The following is a 23,600-nucleotide window of genomic DNA, read 5'->3' as shown; positions in this document are numbered from 1 at the left end:
AGTTATGCAGAAGTTGCAGGAACAACCCCTGGGTAACTCCAGGGTTTACTGTATTACTGTATTAGAACCCTCGCCCGCCCCGCAGACCTCACGTTTGGCCAGGTGTTAACTGCCCCCCCACCGTCCCAAACTGCCTCCAGCCTTAAGCCCACCCAGCAGCCCCAAACCTCCTCCAGCCTTAAACCGTCCCCGCCAGCAGCCCCAAACTGCCCCAAGGCTTACACCCCTCCCAGCAGCCCCAAACCGCCCCCAGCATTAGACTCTCCCTGCAGCCCTAAACTTCCCCCAGTCTTAGACACCTCCCCCCACCACATCCCTAATCAACCCCAGCCTTAGACACTCCTCCTCCTCCCCCAGCCTTCCTGCTCCCAGGAATTAACTCCAGTGTTAAGGTTTCAGCACCTAAGCATAAGGTAATTGCTATCCCTAGTGATAGAGACAGCTGCCATCTCCAACAGTTATTGCTATTGACAGATACCTGCCTCAGGGAGCAGAATTAAGAAACTGCAAATGGCTTCTTTAACAGCCACACGCAGTTGGGAACTGCCCAGCTAGTGACCTTTAACAAATCTAATGGGACCCATGTTTGGGTCGTGACCCACAGGTTTGAAATCCCTGCTCTATATACATACACTACATTCTATTTCTGGTGCCAAACTATTCAAATACATCGGAAAAGTACCTAAACTCAACTGGTTTATGTCAAGTTACAAGCCCTTAGAATGAAATGGAGACTTTTACATGTATTTTAATGGAAATTTAGTGTCGCTCTTACGAGTTTTCGCCTACGAGCAGAAATTTGGGAACCAATTGTGCTCGTATAGCGAGGGGTGAGTGTACTATAAAAAGTTATAAGCAGTATTTTATGCAGTAAGCAGAGGAAAATTGTAAATATCCATTATTCTGACTGTTTCCACACTTGTGTCTGATCAGTCTTAATAGTAAACTATCATTAACATAGCAAATAAATTATAAAAAAGATAAGCCTTGTTTTTCGTTTACTCAGTATAGTAAGTGGCAGCACAGAACCAATGATGAGCATGCAATTAAACACATACAATACTGTGAGAACTAGGACACAACTGAAGGAGAAAGAGTCAGGAAACAGGCACCTCCAGAAATTGTAGTCTCCCTTTTTCATATCTAATTATAAGGGAAATGCAGTTGTTTTCAGCATGGTCAAATTTTAGCTTACTCATATGAACGTCAGCCAACATTAGAATCTCTTTGGGTTTATGTCTGTGAAAAAAATCATAGCTAGCAAATACAAGAGATTTCTATCAAAAAAGAAGTGAAAGTCACTGTGATTTTGTGCGTCACTTGTGATTATTTTAACTTATGCTTGATTAATACAGTGTAAATATTACCTGTCCTTATCAACAGTAACTGGCGCAGGGTAAGACTGGTTACTTTTATTGCCAGTACCTAACTGCCCATATGAATTGGCTCCCCATGCATACAGCTGACCTTCATCTGTTAGCACTAACGTATGGGCATAGCCACAGGCAACCTACAATGAATAAAAAAGCCTCATTTTACTTAATATCATATTAATTCAGACAAATATATATCTTTTCATATTGTTGATTCTATATCCAAGAAGACAGACAGGTAGACAATGCAACTTCTAAAAGTAACAAATACAGGTCACACTATTATGTGAAACAGAAGGAAGATGAGTGACTTTGAGCAAAGCAATGCATGTGAGAAACCCAACTTATATTTTTAAAACACTCACAATCCAAATAACCTTTTGAGTATAGTAAGAATTAATGAAAAATGAAGAAAAGAAGAAAGCGCAAAGGCACATTGAAACAAAACACAGAAACCTCAAAAGTAAGTGGAGTGAGACTAACCAGGAAAATTTTACAAATTTTGCATCAAAATTCAAACGATGGACATAAATTTAAAGTTTGAAACTATGGGCCTGAAGCTGTAAGCACTTGCTACCAAGCATAACGCTACCTATTAAAAGCAGTCCCATTTAAACTAAAATATTTAACAATCCGGCTCCGTCTATCTAAAAGCTTATGTGCTTAAGCACACGAGGATTCCCACTGACTTCTAAGAGACGAGTTGTGTGCTTAAAGTTAAACATATGCCTAAGTGTACATAAGTCCTTTGTTAAACCATGGGCTATATATATTGTAAACACGAGACCTAAATCAGTATGGTACTTATTAAAGCAACATTTTCATAAAAGGAGAAGAGGAGAGTAGAAAAATAGGAAATACTGTTTTTCTTAGTTATGCTAGGGAACTCTTTCTCCACTAGAATCCCCTCCCATCTAAGTCTTCTCTTGTGAGGGCCCTTACCTGTCAATGGGAATTGGATAAAAAGCTATGTGTTTTTATTTGATTATTTATTTCAATTGACAAAAAACATCCATCCAATGCTTTGGGTACATTTGCACTCAGTTATTAAATTCAAAAGACTGTTTTCCTAAATCTCCCATAATCCTCCACTGACAGAGTCATCCAGCACCATCTCTTATCAATTCATTTTCTTCTTCCTAGGAACAGCCAAGGAGAAAAAGTGAGCCTTGAACTGTGTGACCTGGTGGTCAATAGACTTTGGCTTTGACAAATTAAAGTGGATGTCAATGAAAGGTGAGTGCACTGATTATCTTTCAAGAGGAACTAAATACAGATTATCAAGATAGCTAAAATTTCTCAGATGGAAATCCTGGCTCCACTGAAGTCAACAGAAATACTCCAATTGTCCTCAACTGGGCTACATTTTCACCTTTCTGTCTAGTGGAATGGACATTTTTTCAGAAATATATTTTCATTACAACATAATGGGGTTTTACCAAATCACTAAAGCCTTGCCTCCACTGAGTGCAGAATATTCCCTTTAGAATCTGTATTTGCCACATGCTGTTTCTTCTGTACATAAAGGGCTTGACATGACATAATAAACGTACCCGCTGCACACGAATGCCTTGTAACGCAGCTATTCTGCAGGGTGTTGGCTGGTTACCACTGTTGCCCAATCCAAGCTGGCCATTACCGTTGTAACCCCAGACGTACATCTTAAAAGGAAAACCGAGATTTTAATTAGTCTGTATTTTCTCTACTTCTCTTGAAACATATTTATTTTATAGCACTGTAATGTGCAGTCCTCTGTAATGACACAAAGAAACACTCTTCAGTGATTTAAAAATATATTTACACGTTATATGGGAGATCACATACAGCTCTTGTTGACAATATCAAATTTATAGTGCACTAAAATTCCACACCTAAATATTCTGTTTGCCCAGTCCACGTCTTCCAGAAATATATCACTCAACGCTTAGAATTTTTAGTACACAAAAGTGGAGTACCAATAATTGTTCTGTTCCCCGGTATGCAAAACAAGCTCTGCTTCTAACTTTCTTTGTCATAGAGCTCATCTCTCCTTCAAAAATCAACCCCAAAAAAAAATCTTAAATTACAAGAAGCAGGTCTTAAAAATACATGATATATTTTGAGTAGACTATTAAGAATATTATGCTGAATACTTAAAAAAAAATCTGGGGAATCTTATTTCACTCAGCTGCCATCTCTTTAGTGAAAAGTGTTCCATTCATGTTTTATATACTGACCTACAGGTTTTAGCACATTAATAAAATTTATTTACAGTGGCAACCAATTCATGAAGAAAAAAAAAAAAGAAGCATCTGACGCTGACATCTGTTTTGAAAAGCCTTTCAGATATATTCAGGAAAACAGGAAAAGACCAAACAAGTGAATTACAAATTAAAGTAAATCCTGCGTAAATGGTATGGGAGATATTCAAGTATGGACTGAATTAATGACAATACACTTTTATCTCATGCCCGGAAGATAATTCACTGGAAGTCATGGCACTTACGAAGAGATTGCTTTATGGAATTTAGCTGCATGTATTGCACACGATGAACAAGCATTTCTCACGATGTATTAGTGTCTTACAGACCATGCTGTCAAAGTGTAGGGACTGTGAGTTCGACTGCACTGAAGGGCTGAAATGGTAACTAATGGGATTTTAAACAAGGATACTAAGAGCAGATCTGTAGTCACAGAAAGAGAACCATATGCTCCCATGGAAAGGTAAAGGTTTGGAAACCCTGCTGCCTTGCCCATGCTAGAGCAACGACAATTATCATGAAACTGTAGCATTTATCTTTTGTACTGCTCTTTGGATTAGAGAAAAAGGGTAACAGGGACAAAATGTAGAAGGAGGCTTATCCTCCAGCCAGGTAGGAATGCATCTGAAGTAAACAGGCTGTATACTACTATTCTTGAGCAGAACTTCAGGTATTTGGTATTGTGTGTCTCATGGCTAACATGTGCTTCTGCCACTGATTTGTTCAGAGACCATTCCTGTAACTTCTGATCCCTGTCAGTTGACTGACCAGGCTGTTTTCCTTTCCCACTTGGTGAACTGCTATCAGCTAAATGTTGTCCTGGATACTTCAGCCCTACGGTACTATAACTTCCTTGCACTACTACCCTGTGGAATGTTCCTTGTTTGTTCACACTTTTTCTTTCCGCTTAGCTTAAAGCAAAGGAAGCCATAAAATCTAGATGGATTGCCCTCATCTCCAAATCATATATAGTTATTATTCAAATTGGTTCCAACAATGAGTTGTTAGGTCACTGAAGTGCACATCCCATCCCAGACTGGAGACATTTGGCATAAGAGGTGCTGACAGGGATGGAGGAACAAGTAAGTATGAGATAACAGCACCTCCTTTAGGACACTTACCTCTATGTATATGTTCTTTGAATGTGGCAGGTAATTTTTGCCAGCCAATGCTGAAGAGGTCTCATTTCAAAATGAACATAAAGAGTTCAGGATTTAAGAAATAATAGTTTGTTTGGGATTCTCTCAGTCTTATAATGGTGAACTGAATTTTCAGGAGTCCTTCTTCCAGCCTGAGGGCTGTTACTGACTGTGCATCCAAAAATCATCCTGACTTAGGGGATTTTCTGAGTAGGAAGGTCTGTATGTTTTTCCAAGTCCCTGACTCTCAAAATATATATAAACAGTCCATGTTGATGGACAGGAAGTCCTACCAGAAGCCTTTATGAGCCAGTCATCCCAAATGCATGGCCATGAAAGAAAGGCATTTTGTAAATATATGAGGAGCAGCAGATGGGCTGATGGGGACCCCTGCACTGCTAACACACTTTCCTTATCAAAAAATGAAGGTATTATTAATGTGAAAGTCTGATCAATATCTGGAAGCATACATCTTTCAAACGGAGAGCTCCAAACTAATCGTGGGTGGAAAGGAAAGGAAATGAAACATGGATACAACTGTTATCACTGGAACCTGAACTTCCCGATGGAGTTAAATTGTCTCAAAAGGCAGGATGGGCTGCAAGTCCCCCAGCCGCCTTCATCATCAGAAAGTAACTTGAGTAAAATGTCTTGCCCCAACTTCCTTTGGGACCTCCTCAGTAGTCTGTGAATTTCTGAGATTACAGGGCTCTCTTGAATTGAGAGTAACAAGGAGGCTTGAGTAGAAGGATGGAGCCAAAATGTATTAAGTAATCTTCTTACACAATTTCTACGATCTACTTGTCTATAGTGGTGGTTTCCTACTAATAATGAGAGTGGAAGAGTCAATCTCCAGCAGGTAGACTGGCGAAGAAAACAACTGATGTGCTCTTGGATTGTAGTCCTCGCACCTCACACTAAACCTGTGACCAACGGCCCGGAGGATTAAAAAAAATGAGGTAGTTTGCTGGTTCTTAGGACAGGCTTAAATTCTTTTCCTCTTCTGTTGCTAAGGAGGTGCTGTTGCTAACAGGGACAGCGCTAGATAAAATATGAAAATAAACATGTTGGATCATGCTGTTTGGGAGCGAGTCCAAACGTTCTCCTTAGAGATCAATAGGCATCCAGGGATCTGGCAGTCAATTTAATATCCTTCATTTTCTCAAAGACATTACAGTCAGGCTTAGTAATAAACAGACAAACACTCTCCACTAAAAAGAAGATTCTCTGCACATGCCCTAGTTTTAGGCAGTAGACCAGAAGACCCAAACCATGCATGTGTTCATACAGTAATGGCTGACATCACTGTCTTTGTTGCAGAGTATAAAGCAGTGATGGGCAACCAAGACTAGTTAGTAGGCTGCATGAGTGCCCCTCCTTCAACTTGGTGGGCAGTAAGGTTGAAATCCAGGGGTGGGCAACCTGCAGTAGTAAAAGAACAGGTTAAGGACTATTTAGAAAAGCTAGACCTGCACAAGTCCAAGGGGTTGGATCTAATGAATCCAAGATGGCTTAGAGAACTGTCTGATGTGATTGCTAAGCCACTGCAAACTAGTGGTGATCTGTGGGAAGTCCTGGACAACTGAAAAAGGCAAATCCACCAGACAAACTCCCCCACCCATCTTTAAAAAGGAAAGGAGCAGCATCGGGAAAGGGGTCAACCTCATGTCAGTCCGTGGAAAAATCATGGAGGAGCTCAAAAGGAATCCATTTTGAAATTCCTGGAGGAACAGTCAGCATATATTTACCTGTCATGGATTCAAGTTATGCCTGACAAACCTAACTGCCTTCTACGAAGAAATAACTGGTTCTGTGGATATTGGGAAAGTCTCTCTCACAGTACTCTTGCCAGCAAGTTGAAGCAGTGTGGCTTGGATGACTTGACTATAAGATAGTTAAAAAACGGCTAGATTATCCTGCTTAATGGGTAGCAATCAAGGGCTCAATGTCTAGTTGGTAGCCAGTATCAAGCAGAGTATCCCAGGATTGGTCCTAGGGCCAGTTTTGTTCAACATGATGCTGAACTTCTGAATGATGGGATGGAGTGCACCCTCAGCAAGTTCCTGGATGGTACTAAGCTAGGGAGAGCAGTAGACAGGCTGGAAGGTGAAGACAGTAATCTAAACAAACTGGAGGACTGGGACAAAACAAATCTGATGAGATTAAACAAAGACAAGTGGAGAGTATTGCAGTTAGGACAGAAGAATCTCATGCACTACTACAGGCTGTGGACTGATTGGCTAAGCTGCAGTTCTGCAGAAAAGGACATGGGAATTACAGTAGGCAAGACAGCTGGATATGAGTCAGAAGTGTGCCCTTGTTGCCAGCCAGGCTAATGACACGTTAGGCTGCACCAGTAGGAGCGCTACCAGCAGATCGAGAGAAGCGATTCCTCTCCTCTATTTAGCACTGGTGAGGCCACATCTACAGTATCGTGTACAGTTTTGGGCCCTCCAATACAGAAAGGATGAGGACTAATTGGAAAGAGTCCAGCAAAGGACAACAAAGATAATTAGGGGGCTGAGGCACATGACTTATGAGGAAAGGCTGAGGGACCTGGGCTTATTTAGACCGCAGAAGAAAAGAATGAGTGGGGATTTTGATAGCAGTCATCAACTTCCTGAAAGGGTTCCAAAGAGCAGTGTTTCTTACATTTTTTGAGACCACAGAATGCCAAACAACAATATTTTTATATGGAACACCTGCAAGTTGTTCACGGAATACCAGTGTTTCACACAACATAGTTTAAAAAACACTGCCAAAAGAGGATGAAGCCAACCTATATTCTCTGGTAGCAGGTAACTGAAGAAGCAGCAATGGTCTCAAGTTGTAGGAGAAGAGGTCTAGGTTGGATGTTAGGACAAAAGCTACTTCAAGACGAGAGTGGTGAAACACTGGGTTGCCTATGGAATTGGTGGAACCTCCATCCTTACAGGTATTTAAGCCTAGACTTGACAAAACCTGGCTAGAATGATTTAGCTGGGGTTGGTCCTGCTTTGACCAGGATGTTGGACTGAATGACCTTTTTGAGGTCTCTTCCAGCCCTATTTTTCGAAGATTCTATATATGTTCTTTAATTGTTTTAAATACATTTTCGTTGTACTGCTTTTACTTTTTGGAATAAAAAGTGTTTGCCTACAAAGCATTATGTAGTAGATTAAAGGAGGTATTAGCCATCTCTGAAGAGAAAGCATAAGAAGCCTGCTTATGCAGCCTCTTTTTTTGCTGAGGATATGACAGGGAAATATTCAGCCCAGAAATACCCCAGACAGAAGACAGAGACCTGTGTCTTCACCCAAAAGAGGAAATGGCTGGGGCGTTGGAAGCACAGAATGGATGTCTTTCCGGGACCATAGAAGGAAATGCAAATGCATTTGCCGTGAATTATAGCATCTCTAGTGGCAGAATGAGTGCAGATCTGTAACAGTGAGAACCATGTAAGTGCCAACATCAGTGAGTTAAGCAACCGAATGAGGAGAAGCAGAGAAAAAAGACTCAATAACTTCTTTAGGAAAGGGACAGCAAACAGAGAGATGAGAAAATTAATTATGAATAGCTGAAGAAAAATCAACTAAAGGCACCTGATTACACTTGTGAGAGAGAGAGAGTGTGAAAAAAGTTAGGGAACCACTGGATGAACACCTAAAAAAGTAATATTAGGTTCAAATATTCTGAAAAATGATGTAATGATGTAATGAATTATTTTCCATCTACTTCGATGATTTGTTCTAAAAGGGGTAATTTTAGCTAAATTAGGTAAAGTATCTCTCAGATGACATGTTTATAAATATGGCAAGGAAAACAGGAGCAAAAAGGGACAATGTCTGATGAAAACTTTCTAACAGATTAATAGACTTTGGAAGTAACAGATTAATATTACTTATCTCAGAAGTCTTAACTGTAATGATGCTTGCAAATGTACATGCTGTTAATAATTTGTACCCAATAACACTGAATAAAATAAAATTCAGTCAGAAAAATTAACTTTAAAATTTTAAGAACATGCTTACCTCCCCATTTTCTACTACAGCCATTGAGCACATCTGTCCACAAGATATATTAACAACTATCTTATTCTGTAGGCAGCTGGTAACTCTTCGAGGAATTGGCTGATTAGCTGTTGAACCAGATCCAACCTGTCCTGAATTATTATAACCCCACGCATACACCTGTTATAGAAGAATTATTAACAGAATAAGACTAACATACTACCCTTAACCAAGCATAGAAGAGATACAGATGCTATCTAAATTGCACATATTAAAAATACATTCTAAGCTTGTGTGCATTACAGGACTGAAGCAATTATCTTTTGTGCATCTAGGAAAGATACAGAAATGATTTTCTTTTTTATTTCTTTCAGAAATATGCCACCCCTTCCAACCCTAATTTCTAATGTTCGACTAGTTAAAAAAAAAACAAGAAAGAAATCCTTCTGTAATAGCAAAGACTATGCATCCAGGGGGGTATAATTGTGATTCTTTTTCTACAGTTACTGCAAAAAAACAAAATCGAACAACTGGACATCAGCATTATCTCAGAGCGCAACAGAACACCACTATGGTGATCCTTTCACATAGGTACAGGATTTAATTTAATGGTGTGTAGAAATTTTTCAAGGAAGGTATGTCACGAGAGGTCATAAGGATTTTTAGCAAGCCTCTGCAATACAAAATGTTTGGTCTGCCATTAGGATTAGATACTTCACATAAGCAACTTCTTGCAATAAACATTGACAGATCTTAGATCTTCCCATTATTATTAAATATTTATATCACAGCAGCACTTAGAGGATGGCCAGACCAGATCCTATTGCGCTAGGCACTATATATTTTTTTCTGTTTCCAGCTTGCTAAATAAATTTCATACCAGGGAAAAACACTGTTTATGCAGATTTATGCTAAGCAGTCTCACCTCTCCCTCAGATGTTAACACCATGGAATGGTGAGAGCCACAGGCAACCTCGATTACTTTCTTGTTTACCAAGTTAGTAGAGACTTGACAAGGAACTAAACCATGATTTGTAGTACCATTGCCCAGTTGAGTATAAGCATTATGGCCCCAGGTGTACACTTCTCCTTCTATAATAAAAATGTGAAAAATCAACTTTAAAACATCTGCTTATCTAATGACTATGCATCATAAGATGACACAAAATGAAAATATCAAGTTCAACAATGGTACACCCCGTAGGCTATTAGTCCCATGTACACAAGAATGCTATTCTTCCCCCAGTGTTCAACAAATGTCTAAAAGGGTAATGCAAAGAGTATCACATCAGAAGAAAACGATAGGATATAGTGAAGTCCAAAAAAGAGGACAGAAAAATGGGAGTCAGCTGAGACCTGAATTCTATTCCTAGCTCAACTTCTTCTTGCCTAGGAATTTGTCTTGCTGGAGTTAAAAATTTTATTCTCTTTACATTCATATTTTAGATTCAGTAATGTAGCAATGTAAGGTAACATTAACACATTTAGCATTTTATTACTTTTATTAATTAAGTTCTTTAATTGAATAGATGCCTGTCTTTTAAAGTTTAGTAAGTTTAATAAGTAGAGACAGAGTTTTAATATTGTGTCTATGTTAAGGAGATTAGAGGAATGTTGGAGGCTGAAGTCTTAATTGCTTGATTTACAATGTCTTTTGCTTTGCCCAATAGGAGACAATGTGGTACAATGCCTTTCTTTGAAAGTCCTTGTGAAGTTTTTGTTTACGTGTGAAAGTGGTATGTCTGTGTAAGATAAAGATGTGAAGGTTATCTTCAGAGCCAGATGATCAAGAAAGAAGGGGCAAGGCATGGGTCAGAAAAGAACCATCAGTACAAGAAGTGATCAGATAGGCAGACTGACAACTCTAAAGGATGGAGCAGGCACCCCTAAAGATGACTGATTACAGGATGAGCCTTTCGGAGATGTTTTGGAAACAACTGATATCAAAAAGACACCACCAGTCAAGGACTCATACAGCAGAATCCATAGACTTCAAGAGACAAAAAGGATTATAAAAGCAGGCTGCTTTGCCATGGGGCTTTGGGTTTGTCTTGCCACCAACTCCAGGAAAGCATTGGACTGTGACCAACAAGGCCCTGCTCCCCCTCTGTGATCCATCTAGCTGGCCACTAGATTGATCCAGACTCTGGATTGGTAACCATAACATTGTCTCACAGGACTTTGTGCATGGTGTCTGTGTGTGTGAGTGACTGAAAAGCATATGCTACTGTTGCATTCCCAATAAATGCAGCGTACTGCCTTTTCCCCTATAAAAGATATTGTGTGCTTCGTTTAAGTATAAACAGTCTCTGTGCCCTGGTTTCCACATCAAAATCAGAATAATGATAATTTCCATTCTGTAAAGTATTTTGAGTTCTTCAGATGAAAATCTATGTGGTATTAAATACTCTCATTATTATAGTTATCATTTATTAAAATATTATCTCCACTTTGTATCATTTAAAAGCATATTTTAAGGTGTTTTAGGAGCCACAGCAGCCTATCAGGAAGGTTAAACAAACGTTTGAGGTACCACTTCATCAGCTATCTATTTGGGATACAAAACTACAGAATAATTATGAATCCTTCCACAGAGTCTATATCCTACATTTTCACTAATACTATTAAAGTCTAAGAAATAGCATTGTCCTCTTCACTCTCAGAACTCAGCTCTCTCACAAATAATTGGGCCAAGTGAAGCATGCACAGATTTTAAAAATACACTATTCTATCACACATTACCTGCAGTAGCAAGAACAACATGAGGCCCACTTCCATAGCTCAGACAGGCTATCTTTTTGCCACATAAGATATCTAATTTCCGTGGTTCAATAGTGCTCTGAATGTCACCAGTTCCCAAACAGCCATTGCAGTTGGTGCCAAGCACAAACACCTATTAAAAATCACACTGTTAACGTAAAAACAACAAGAAGTCCTGTGACATCTTATAGACTAACAAGTATTTTGGAGCATAAGCTTTCAGTCAGGGAGGATATGGCCACCTGGGTGATTTTGGCCACCCAGACAACCACTTATCACAGATGCGGCCAAGATTCCCACAGTCCCATAAAGTTTGTTTACAACCTCCAGTCATGGCCACATCCTCCCTGACTGAACTGACCTTGTCAAGTCTGGCCTCTCTCTTGACTGACACGCCCTCCTTTTCATAAGCATGCGTATTTAGACCCTCCTCTGGAACGTCCACTCATGCATCTGATGAAGTGAGTCTTTGCCCACAAAAGCTTATGCTCCAAAATATGTTAGTCTATAAAGTGCCACAAGACCTTTTGTTGTTGTTGCAGATACAGACTAATACAGCTACCCTTCTGACAATTATTAGTGTAGCAAGTTCTTTATCACTATGGTACAGGTTGAACCTTTCTAGTCTGGCACCCTCAGGAACTGTCTGGTGCCAGATGAGAGAATATGCTGGACTACAGGAGATCAGTATTGTGTAGTGGCATTACCTACACTTCCCCTGCTTACTGCGTTCTTAGATGATATATACAGGTAAATTACACATAAGTTAATAGCACAGAGCATTGGGAGCAGGACTAGAAGTTGTAAACAAGCTTTATGGGACTGTGGGAAACTTTTGCCACACCCGTAAGTGGTTGTCCGGGTAGCTACAATAAAACTGGACTACAGATGTTACCAAATGAGTGAGTTCCAAATTAGAGAGGTTCAACCTGTACCATTTACTATTTAACTTAAAATAATCAATCCTAAACTTACTTTATTCAGTAATTAACATATTAAACTTCTCTAGGGTTTGTGATCATAATTCTAGTTTCTCTGCTAATCTATCCTGAATTAATAATGAATCAAATATTTACCAAATAATATTCATCAGACTTTCTCTGATAATTACCTCATTATTTTCAGTTGCATACAACACTTCATTACCAGCACTGCCAAACACACAGGCTTGACGAACTGACTTCAGTTCTTCTTGAGAGCAGAGAGCAAAAATTGGCCATTTTCCAACATCCAATATTTTCAGGGCTGATAAGAAAGTAGCTTGTACCACCTGCTGAGATTAAAAAGTAGTAACAAGTATTTAGAAAAAAGAAAAATGTTCAACTTTGTACAATGAAAGGGCTAAAGTCAAATTAAAAATAAACACTACATAAAAAATAAGTATCCCTTTCTTTATCACCCACAAAATAATGTCATATTTCAAAAGTCAGTTCTGGACAGATGGTGTTCTTTGTTAATCACTACGATGGGTACACACCATGATGAAGGGATAAATAAATAAATAAATAAATAAATATAGAGACAAAAGAAGAAGAGAAAAGCACCAAATAATATGTAGCTACACCGAGACAACTGGTTCTGTCTTCTGTTTTCCAAAATATGTATTTCAGAGATTAAATTCTCTCTTCCAAGATGGAACAATAAGTTATCTTTATGAACTTTACTTGTGCAGCTTAAGTTAAATGTTCTGTTTTTCCGGTAGGCAGCCTGAGGAATCCATTGTGACTATTAATGGCGTCATTGTGCAGGTAGCATCCAGATTTGGTCATACCAATGGGAAGGGGTACAAGTTTGATTCATCCGGGGCTACTTTTCCATGAAAATGCCAGGAAGTTGTTTCTCGTTTGATAAATAGGGAAAACTCTGCACTGAGACTTGGGAATCTAAAGGAGGATTCCTACCAAACTCCAAGGGTAACGCTGAATCAAAGTGTACTGGGGAAAGGTACGATCTCTGTGATCGTCTCAATCTCTGTACTGAAAGGTACTCAATAACCCATTAAAGGGAAGACACTGGCTCCTCTGAGATGAACAAGTGGAATTAAGATGACACAGAGCTAAGTTCAACAGCTGGTGCTGAGGGAAGAGTCTCTTTTAGTGGGTCCCATCTGGTAGAGGTCACTGCTGTCAAAGATCATTGTTTGGAGTGGGAGGGGCACTGAAATAGCTTGAAACACTTTATTTCCTCACTGGTACCAATGGCGTCTCAGTAACCTGCTGAGTACCAAACAGAGCAGGCTGTAAGTATCGTCATCTTAGTGCTAGAATATTTAGAGTCTTCAACGGTATGAGCATGCTTGTGGACTACAAAGGACATCATCACTATTAAGACACATGGTGACTCTTAGAAGGGCTCAGAGCCCTAGATGCTAAACCAGGATAAAACGAGACTGGAATTTCATCAGTATCCAGATCAGGACCTAACATCTTTAGCAAGCTCCTTGGGAGAAGTTCTCTTTCTAGGACGGTGAATTTTAAAAAAATCATTATTATGCGCCTAAACTTGAATTCAGTCTTTTATTCACTTTCATGCTCAGAGGATGAAAAAAAATGGCAGAGGGAAAGTTATATAACTACAGAATAATTAATTCTCCCAGGTGTGTTTTGCCAAAAATCTAGGCGAGAACAAATTAACTTGGAGCTTCATGCTAAATTTGAAGTGATTCTGTAGACAACGGTGCACAAACCAAACCACTTGATCAAAATATGCTTCTTCTCTGTTTAATGTTCTCAGAAATTAGCAAGAACATTAACGCTTGTGAGAGAAATGCTGCTTTTCTGAAATTCCTGATCTTGTTCTATTCTCATAACCGCTAAAGCACTATTCTAATGCAGCCAACTAAACTTCTTTATCTATAAGTAATGTATCATGACAAGCACAAACTCAAATTCTATTGTGATGCTCAACTCTGACCTTGGTAGTGGCTCCCTGGGAAACAGGAGTTTCAGTCGCCATATGGACTTAAGCCTGTACCACTAGCCTGTAGAGAAATAATTTTGGTTACAATCAAGATACCATATTGCTGATGATTATATACCTTACAGAACTGTCTACCAAAATAGACTAGCACAGCTTTCTCTCTGTTAGAATTATCTACATTTAACATGCTTTAATTCAGCTAAATGTGTGTGTTGAGAAGGAGATCAAAGACAGGACAAACTTCTTAGAATCTGGTCTGTAAAATTACAGAGAGGGACAATCCTATTGCACTCCCACAGAAAAATCAGTTTAAAAACTTCCTGAAATTGGCTTAAGATAACTTTCCAAAAAGTTGCATTGAATATTCTCTGGCTAGGTTTTAGCTTGAGCATTAGATTCAGACTTTTGGGAAAAAGTGATAAAATTTTAAACTGTTTTTCATGTGTTTGACTGAGAAAGGTCAGGAAAAAGTGTTTTTAAATGCCTGAAGTAATTTTTAGGTCCTTTATGGACTCTCTCAGAAAGGACAGAGGTAGCCATGTAGTCTGTATTTTCTTCAGCTCTGAAAAATTCTGATAAATTCTGTGTCTCAGTTTTCATTTAACAGAAAGATAGAAAAAATGAAATAAAAACAGATGAATCAGCTACATAAGACAGAAGCGGAGGGGAGAGGGTAAAGAAAATTACTTTATGTGTCTATTAAGTTAAGTGGGCTGCCTGAGATCACCAAGAATATCAAAGAAGGGGAAATTGTCCTTGTAACACCTAAAGTATTTGATATCTTTGCTGAAACCAAGGTGTAAAGTATCAAACCTGAGAATGAACTCCAATTCAGATGTCTTCCTTTGTAATCTGGTGTTACAGTCACTTTATTACTAAACTTTAACACCAGACAGAGACACGTGGCGAGTGGCAAGAAGCAAGCATATTGGATACCATGGCTATAGTGGCCAAATTCTGCAAACTGTTCTGAATCCACACATCAGTACCTCTGCACAGAGCCATTCAGGAGTGCCTTAGGTTCTCCCAACTTTAGCAAAATTTTTCCTTTATCAGAATCCCTTTAAAAGGTTTACAGTGGAATTGATTCACTTCAGTCCTCTTAAAAGAAAAAGTATAACATGGAGTCACAACTCTGGCCAAAAACTATTTTACCTGTATAATTTTAAAGTACTACTGATGATCCATCTGTAATGACGTCTTCTGTATATTTAGTGACTCAGATTACCAGAATGAGATTACTGTTGCTGAAAAATAAATACTAAGTATTCAAAATAAGGCAGAGAAAAAAGGTTAATTGTATTAATATTAAAAAAAAATAAAAACCAAGAACTGAACTTAAGAAGGAAACTACAGTTTTATTTGTCGCAGAGAAGTTAGAAATCCTCATCTATCAGATCTTAAAGTATGAATAAAATAATTGAGATACCTTACTTTAAAACAAGTATCCAAAAGACGTTTGTTTGGATACTAACTTGCTACATAATTCTTTTTAACCAACATAAGAGAATACCTAACGATGCAGAATAATAAAAGGATCCAAGATTTAGTCAAAATGTAACTTTGTTTTTCCAATAAATGATATGTGGGGGTTGAGGGAGGGAGAGAAGAAAACAGTAAACTTTATTCTAAAGATGAAAGCTGGGTCTACACTACAGAGTTCTATGGACACAAGAGGCGTTCTGTTGACAAAGCTAAGGAGCATCCACACTAAAAATGCGTTCTGTCGAGAATCTGCCAGCAGAACCCAACGGTTTTCCTGGCAGAGTTATGTCTTGATTGTATGAGGCATAGCGCCTCTGTCGACAGATTCTGTTGACAAAATAGCATAGACGCTCTGGAGGCCCTCTGTCAACAGGGAGGGCTTCCGGTTCATCAGGCTGCCCTGTTTGCATAGCTTCTAGTTGCTTATTCTATTGACAGAGGGCTGGGCAGTCAGGCTGCTCTCTGTTGACAGAAGTTGTTGACAGGAGGAGCCTCTATTAGGTGTGGATGTGTTCTGCAGACAGAGGTTCTGCCAGGAAATATCTATTGACAGAACTCTGTAGTATAGACACAGCTTCACTTCTTAAGTGAACACATCAGCATTTTGATAGAAACACACTCTCAAAAAGATCTATTTATACTATATATTTTATAGTCCAACATAAACTTGTCTATCTGGAACTCAATTACAATGTGTAAGAATGGAGAGAGCATGTTCTTGTGGGCTGATCTGAGGGCTGGGAATTCCTACATTATAATATTTGACCTCCCCTTATGGCCTTGGACAAGTTACTTATGGGCCTTCTACACACCAGATAAAATTGAGTTTGGGGACCCAAATACAAGGTAGTTTCACCTCGGAACACAGAAGAGATTTTACTGTACGTATTAGAAATTAGTTCCGTGGTCTTGATCAATTTGTAATTTCTATAAATTATCCCTGTGTGTATCTTGTGAGAAGACGTTTTTTGATATGTAGTTTAGTGTTTCATCCCCTTGTCTGGAGTATTTGTGAATCCCACTGATCCCCCCCAGGGATCTCTACTAATGGTTTCTAAAACACAGAAGACAGCACTCTCCTTCTGTGGGCCCTATAAACTACTGATCAAGAGTTGAGAGAGAGAGAAATATAAAAGCAAAAAGTCCCAATGAATGCCCTACAAATGTCCTTAGAGAAGGGCCAAACCTCTATTCGATATTTCTAGATTTGTATGCACCCCAACCATGAAGTGCTGCTAGTTGTTAGAAGGGACATGGCAGGAGTAAATAAGAATGGTACTTAGGTGGATTCATTCATTCCTATTTAACATATCACTGAGAATGAGGGGTACATGCTTCTTTTTTCCTCGGAACACTCACTTTTAGGGTTTCCTTTTATTATATTTCATGTTGAAGAAGCAAGATGAGAACACTTGAGGATAAAGAGAAATGCCATGACTCCAAGGTCGATAATAATCTGACAATGTACAGCTCTTCATCTGCTTCTCCCTTGATGTGACATTTTTCGTTACCAAGACATTCCAGAGCCTGGAAGAAATAAATAATTGGTTGAAGAGCAGCTAGCTTAAACTGAATCTTGACAAGATGGAAATGGTGCTATTAGAATGAGCGAAAAATGTAATAAACTTACTGGAACCATGATCTCACCCTTGACTGAGACCATCCCAACATCAACTGTCAAGGAAGTACAAAGCTAAGGGGTCTTTTTTAATTCCTTACTGCTCCTGGACACAGACAGGGTCAGTGGAAAGAAGCCAATAAAGTAAGTTGTCATGGGTTAAGAGGGAAGGCCCTTGCCTGGATTGGTAACTGGTTAAAAGATAAGAAACAAAGTATAGGAATAAATGGTAACCACAGGGGTGTGTACTGGCACCAATCCTATTCAACATATTTATAAATCTCCTTCACTGCAGAGATTTAAAGACAGGTTAGATAGACATTATCAGGGATGGTTTAGATTGTGTTTGGTCCTGCCACAAGGGCAGGGGACTGGACTCAATGACCTCTCACGGTCCCTTCCACGTTTAGTGTTCTATGATTCTACAGTAAACCCTTGATTTTACAGACCCCAATTTACTGGACTTCTGGAACAGATGTTCTCCCCCCATCCCCACTGTCCCTGAAGTCTGCTGGGCTCCATAAAATCATCCCCCACCAACTCCCCACAGAAAAAGTTGAGAGACTTATCGCTGCCATGGAGGAGCTACCATCTCCTCCACCAGAGCTGCCACATGCTCCTCCCACCAGAGGTGGGGCGTGTACACAGGCAGACTGACACTCACATACACGCCCCACCCCTGGTGGGAGGAGTGCATGGTGGCTCCAGTGGCAGCAGCTCTGGTGAGTGGCAGATGTTTTTATTTCTTCCTTTTTTTTTCCAGGGGCAGCGGGGAGCATGGCAGGCGTGGGTAGGTAGTAAACTCTCACATTTAACAGACTTTTGGGAATAGCAGACACCCTTCCTCTCCATTAGACCATTAAATCAATGGTTTACTGTAGAAATGATCTAGAGAATGAAGTAAATAGTGAGGTGGCAAAATTTGCAGATGACACTAAACTGCTCAAGATAGTTAAGTCCAAAACAGACAGTAAAGAGCTTCAAATGGATCTCATAAAGAGACTGGGCAACAAAATGGGAGCTGAATTTTAATGTTGATAAATACAAAGTAATGCATATTGGAAACCATAATCTCAACTATATGTATGAAGTAATGAGGACTAAATTAGTTATTACCACTGAAAAGAGATCTTGGAATTACTGTGGATAGTTCTCTGAAAACATCCACTCAGCGTGCAGCAGCAGTCCAAAAAGCAAACAATGTGAGGAATCTTGAATAAAGGATACAATGGAAGACATAGAATATCTTATTGCTTCTATACAGTGCCTTTTTTGCAAAAAAAGAGGAGCCAGTGCTCAGCTGGCTCTCCACCCTACCCCCCTCAGCCAATCCCAAGGGTGGGGCAGGCAAGGTGCCAGTAATCAGTATCTTCAAGTACCAGCACAAAAAAAAACCACTGCCTCTATATAAATTCATGGTACCCCCATATCTTGAATGCTGTGTACAGATGTGGTCACCTCAGCTCAAAAGAGATACCTTGTCACTGGAAAAAGTTCTAGAAAGGGCAACCAAAATTTTTAGAGCAGGGGTCAGCAACATTTCCAAGCTAGAGTGCCAAAATTTCACCTTTTGACTCTATGTACCAGTGATACTTTTTAAAGTACATGGGACTATTGCTGACAACAATTTCATTCACAAATAAAGATGCAAAGCTTTACCGTTTAGCTGGTGATTGGCAGCAATAGCTGGTCTTTTGTTAATCTACAGGTGACATAGCTTTGAGCAAGCTCTGAGCTGCACTGGGGAGAAGGGATAAAGCTGAGCTCTTGCTTCACGTGCCAATAATCAGCTCACATGCCAGGGGAGCATCTTGTAACATCTGTCGTATGAGGAGATATTAAAAAGACTGGGACTTTTCACTTAGAAAAGAGGAGACTAAGGGGGGATATGGCAGAGGTCTATAAATTCACAGCTACTGTTGTGAAAGTAAATAAGGAAGTTATTTACTTGCTTCCACAACACTAGAACTAGGGACCATCGAATGAAATTAAGTATTTCTTCTCACAACTTCGTCAACCTCGAACTCCCTGCCAGAGGACGTTGTGAAGACCAGAACTTTAACAGGGTTCAATAAATAAACAGATAAATTTATGGAGGATACGTCCATCAGTGGCTATTAGGTGGGATGGGTAGGAATGGTGCTCCAAGTCTTTCTTTGCTAGAAGCAGGGAACAGGCAATAGGGGATGGAGCACTTGTTTACCCATTCTGCTTATCATCTCTGAGACATCTGGCATTCGCCACTGTCAGAAGACGGGAACCTGGTCTAGATGAACCTTTAATCAAATCCAGTATGGCCATTCTTATGTTCTTATTAGAAGTTATTTGAAGACCTCAGTGACCACTAATATTTCAAACCAAAGAAACAGGCTAGGAAGAACCCTAAGAGTAAGATTTAAAGGGTACAAAAGCTTGTTCACAATGCTGAGTTTTATTTTTCCCCCCTCCTTTTATGAATTACATTGAAATACCAATTTGTGATGCTATATTTAAGGCCATAAGAAATAAGTGTTGTTTTTTAAAAAAATGAGAGCAGTCTTAAAAAAGAATAAGGGTGCATTTTCACTTAGTCTCAGAAGAGTAGCTGTGTTAGTCTGTAGCTTAAAAATCTAAAAAGCAGTCCTGTAGCACCTTAAATAAAATTGTGTCTTTAAGGTGCTACAGGACTACTTATTTCATCTTCACTAAGTGGAAGATCACCACTGTCGTGACCAATCTCCCAGAGTTCAATGTAGCATGTCTGGTAAGAATGCACTAAATCGAACTCAGAGGGCACCCCTGTCATCACCAGTACTCCTGCTTCTTGTGAGGAGTAAGGTAAGTTGACAGGAGAGTTCACTCCTGTTGACCTCCCACAGTGGAGACTATACAGAAGAGCAAATTAAGGTACATAGACTCCAGCTATATATTTAACATTCCTGGAGTTGCATACCTTAATTCGATCTTCCCCAGAAATATAGACCTGACCTAAGGATTGGACAGGCGATTTAAAAAAAATCCCTCCTTTTCATAATTTGAATACAAATAACTTGCCCCATCTAGGTTTCTGCCATCCATATATGAAACCCAGAGTGAAGAATTTTTTTCTTTTCTTCTTCAGACACCTCTCATCAAATAATCCATATGGCATAAAAGATTTCCACTTGAGTGTGGCAAAAATTAAAACTATTTGGGGCAATAAATATGAAGCTTTAGAAAAAAGAATACAATGATAAAAATCAAACCCTAAGAGATGAAAAATGTAAGAAAGGCAATATAAACATACAAAAAACAGAGGCTAGTGAAAATAGTAACAAAGCTTGTACAGAAATTGTGGGTCTGTCTGAGCAAGCAGACCCATGGAAATTTCCAGATAAACATCTAAAGGTCTGGAAATTTAGTTAGACAAATCTCATATTGTCACAAAGTTACAAAAGTCAAATTAAAATAACACAACCTCTTTTTACAAGAATAAATATGCTTTTTTGAAGGCAATGTTTTATGTATTATATACACATACACACACACACACAAAATTGGAGATGCACATCTCCTAGAACTGGGAGGGACCTCTGGAGGTCATCTAGTCCAATCCCCTACCCTCTTGGCAGGACCAAGCACCATCCCCGGTATCTATTTGCCCTAATCTCTAAATGGCCTCCTCAAGGATTGAACTCACAACCCTGGGTTTATCAGGCCAATGCTCAACCAAGCTATCCCTCCCCACAGGACCCATGTTTCAGATAGAGTCAAATGCAAGAATGACTTTTATATGAAATAAAACATTTGTGGGTTACTATAGGATCTTCTGTAGTAATATTGTTCCAGTACAGGTTGAATCTCTCTGGTCAGGCAGTGTCAGGTAGGCCCATGGCTGTTACTGGACCAGAGAGCTCCTTTACTAGAAAGCCCTAGCAGGAGAGATTGACAACAGCACTGCAATAGGGAGCAGAATTCCACTGGCAGCTTGGGAGAAGGGTGTGCAGCTGGCGGCTAGAAAGGGCGCCCACTCAGCAGGCTGGTGGTCCTCTCTGAGAGCCCAGAGGCCCGACCGCCCCACTGCCAGCCTCTCTTGTTTGGGACCAGTCAGATCCCCAGGGCGCCAGACCGTGGAATGGGAATAAGGGGACTTTGATGTCTGCAGGGTCCTTTAGAAAAGGACCCCATGTAGATGAGCCACACAAGATCGACAGCGGCACTTTCCAAGTAATAGAGCCGCCATTATGCACTGCAGCACCTCATTAGCATATACCCAAGCGTCTAATTAGCATTATGGAAAAATGTATACACATTTATTAAGGACTTTGCTAATGTTCTCCTCACATACCGACTAGTGGCCAGTGCAGAGGCAGAGAGGCTGCATAGCCCATAGTGCTGATGCAATATCCCTGTTCTCCCCGCTCCGATCCTGGCCTCTGAGGCAGGAGCAATGTCACACATGGTGCTCCCATATGACTGTCAAAATAGCTTCACCCTCTTCTGATGGACTAGGCCAAGCTATTGGTACCCAGCCCTCTGTGAGCTTCCGGCTGGACCACACCACAGCTGCGACCCGCTGCCAACGCTCCTCCCGCGCCTTACAGCTGAGCTGGGTAGGGCGGCTTCCCGCCAGCTGCCCATCCCAACGCCAGGACTTGGGCCCTAGCTCCAAAATCCCTAGCGGGGCAGAGGCCCAGCAGCCTCCTCCTCCCCCGGGCTCCACGCCCTGCTCAGCGCAGGCAGGGAACTCGGCTGAGCCTCGGTGGCCGCGATGCCCCACTAGCGCCAGGGCAGGGCCTCCTGGCCTCCACTTGGCGCTGCGCCCTCACCCCGCGAAGCCGCTGGCTAGCAGGCCCCGCTTTCGCCGACGGGGCCCCGCTCGCGCCCAACCCCGGCGGCGCTGGCGGGGGGCGAGACTCCCGCGGCAGGCGGGCGATGGCGACTACAGGCCCCTGCCGGCCCCCGCCCGCACCCGGCTGACGCAGCAGCGGCCGGCTCCCGAGGGGGAAGGGAAACGCTCCAGTCAGGGGGACGGTTAAAGCGCGCGGGTGTCTCTGGCCTCGGCCCAGGGCGGCGGAAGGGGCGCGAGACACTGGCGGCGGCGGCCCCCTGCCTCCTACCTTCCTCCCGGGCAGCTCCTCCTCCAGCGAGCCGGAGGGGTGGCTCCGCTCAGGCACCTCCCCGGCCGGGGGGTGTGGGGGAGCCTGGGCCACGCCCCCGGGACCACCTACTGGTCCCAGGCTGGCGGTAACTGCGCTTCCAGCAGCGCCGTCCGGATCAGCCGCCCAGGGGGCGTGCGGGGAGGCTGCCCAGCCGCGCCGGGAGCAAGACGGGCGAGAACCCGCCCGGCTCCGTCTGAGAAGGGTCCCGCCTCCTGGCGCGCAGTCAGGGCCCCCAAACGTCCCCAGCGCCCAGCGTGGAAGTGGTGGGTGAAGCACGTGCCAAAGACTCTACCAAAGTGGGGGGGGGGGCAATTCCTGCGGCGTGCCCCGCACCCCCCCCCCCGACTAAATGCTGCAGGAAACAAAATGGGTAACAAGCAATGGGCGGGGCACCTCCCCCTTAGAGTTTAGGTGCCCGACTCCCAGCTTTCAGAGCCACTGAGATCCGTAACACACCCCTGCCTCCTCTACAGGCACCTCAACTCAGGGTGCTTTAGCTGTAGGTGCCTCTGTTCCAGCGACTCAACACAGAAGCCTAGAACTGGAAGGGACCTTAATCCAGTCCTCTCCATTGGTGGGAAGAGTAAATTTTTAATCTAAATCATCTGCCAGTTGCCTTTCTAATTTACTCTCGCAGTGAGGGAGGTTCCAGAGTGTGGGCAGGGGTTTCCAACTTGGGATCTGCCGACCCATGGGGGATCCACAAAGACCGTGGGGTCTGTGAAAAAAATAAAAGATAAAAGATCATAGAAAATAGAATTGGCTGTGATGGGGTATGTGAACAGTTTGAGGGGGGGTGATTGGGGTCCACACTAGTAAAAAGGTTGGGAACATTGCTCTAGGCAATTTATTCCAGTGTTTAGCTACCCTGATAGCGTGGGTAGCTTTTCCTAATATCCAACTTAAATCGGTGTTGCTGCAATTTAAGCGCTTTGCTTGTTCTAACCTTAGAGGCTA

At 41.3% G+C, this 23,600-nt stretch overlaps 1 protein-coding gene across 6 annotated transcripts in view; it reads right to left on the bottom strand.

The window, feature by feature from the left end:
- RCBTB2 (RCC1 and BTB domain containing protein 2) overlaps window positions 1–22,713 on the bottom strand; it is a 44,411-nt gene extending 21,698 nt beyond the window's left edge. For 2 of the 6 annotated variants that reach the window (XR_012644530.1, XM_074987860.1), the window contains exons 1-10: window positions 22,602–22,713; window positions 17,265–17,432; window positions 15,576–15,667; window positions 14,415–14,481; window positions 12,613–12,774; window positions 11,484–11,634; window positions 9,667–9,833; window positions 8,763–8,921; window positions 2,927–3,034; window positions 1,368–1,510 (exon numbers count right to left, since the gene is read on the bottom strand). Coding sequence is in view for 5 of the 6 variants with exons in the window: in XM_074987860.1 (XP_074843961.1) it covers window positions 1,368–1,510; window positions 2,927–3,034; window positions 8,763–8,921; window positions 9,667–9,833; window positions 11,484–11,634; window positions 12,613–12,774; window positions 14,415–14,456 (932 nt within the window). In the remaining variant the exon portion in view is untranslated. Of the gene's footprint in view, window positions 1–1,367; window positions 1,511–2,926; window positions 3,035–8,762; window positions 8,922–9,666; window positions 9,834–11,483; window positions 11,635–12,612; window positions 12,775–14,414; window positions 14,482–15,575; window positions 15,682–17,264; window positions 17,433–22,601 lie in introns of all 6 variants that reach the window. The other 4 variants (XM_074987871.1, XM_074987889.1, XM_074987880.1 and 1 more) reach the window with 4 other exon arrangements.
- Between the last annotated feature and the right edge of the window lie 887 nt (window positions 22,714–23,600).

This window comes from Carettochelys insculpta, chromosome 1, assembly GCF_033958435.1.
Source record: "Carettochelys insculpta isolate YL-2023 chromosome 1, ASM3395843v1, whole genome shotgun sequence".
NCBI classification, from domain to species: Eukaryota; Metazoa; Chordata; order Testudines; family Carettochelyidae; genus Carettochelys; species Carettochelys insculpta.
This window is presented reverse-complemented; position numbering and strand designations above follow the sequence as displayed.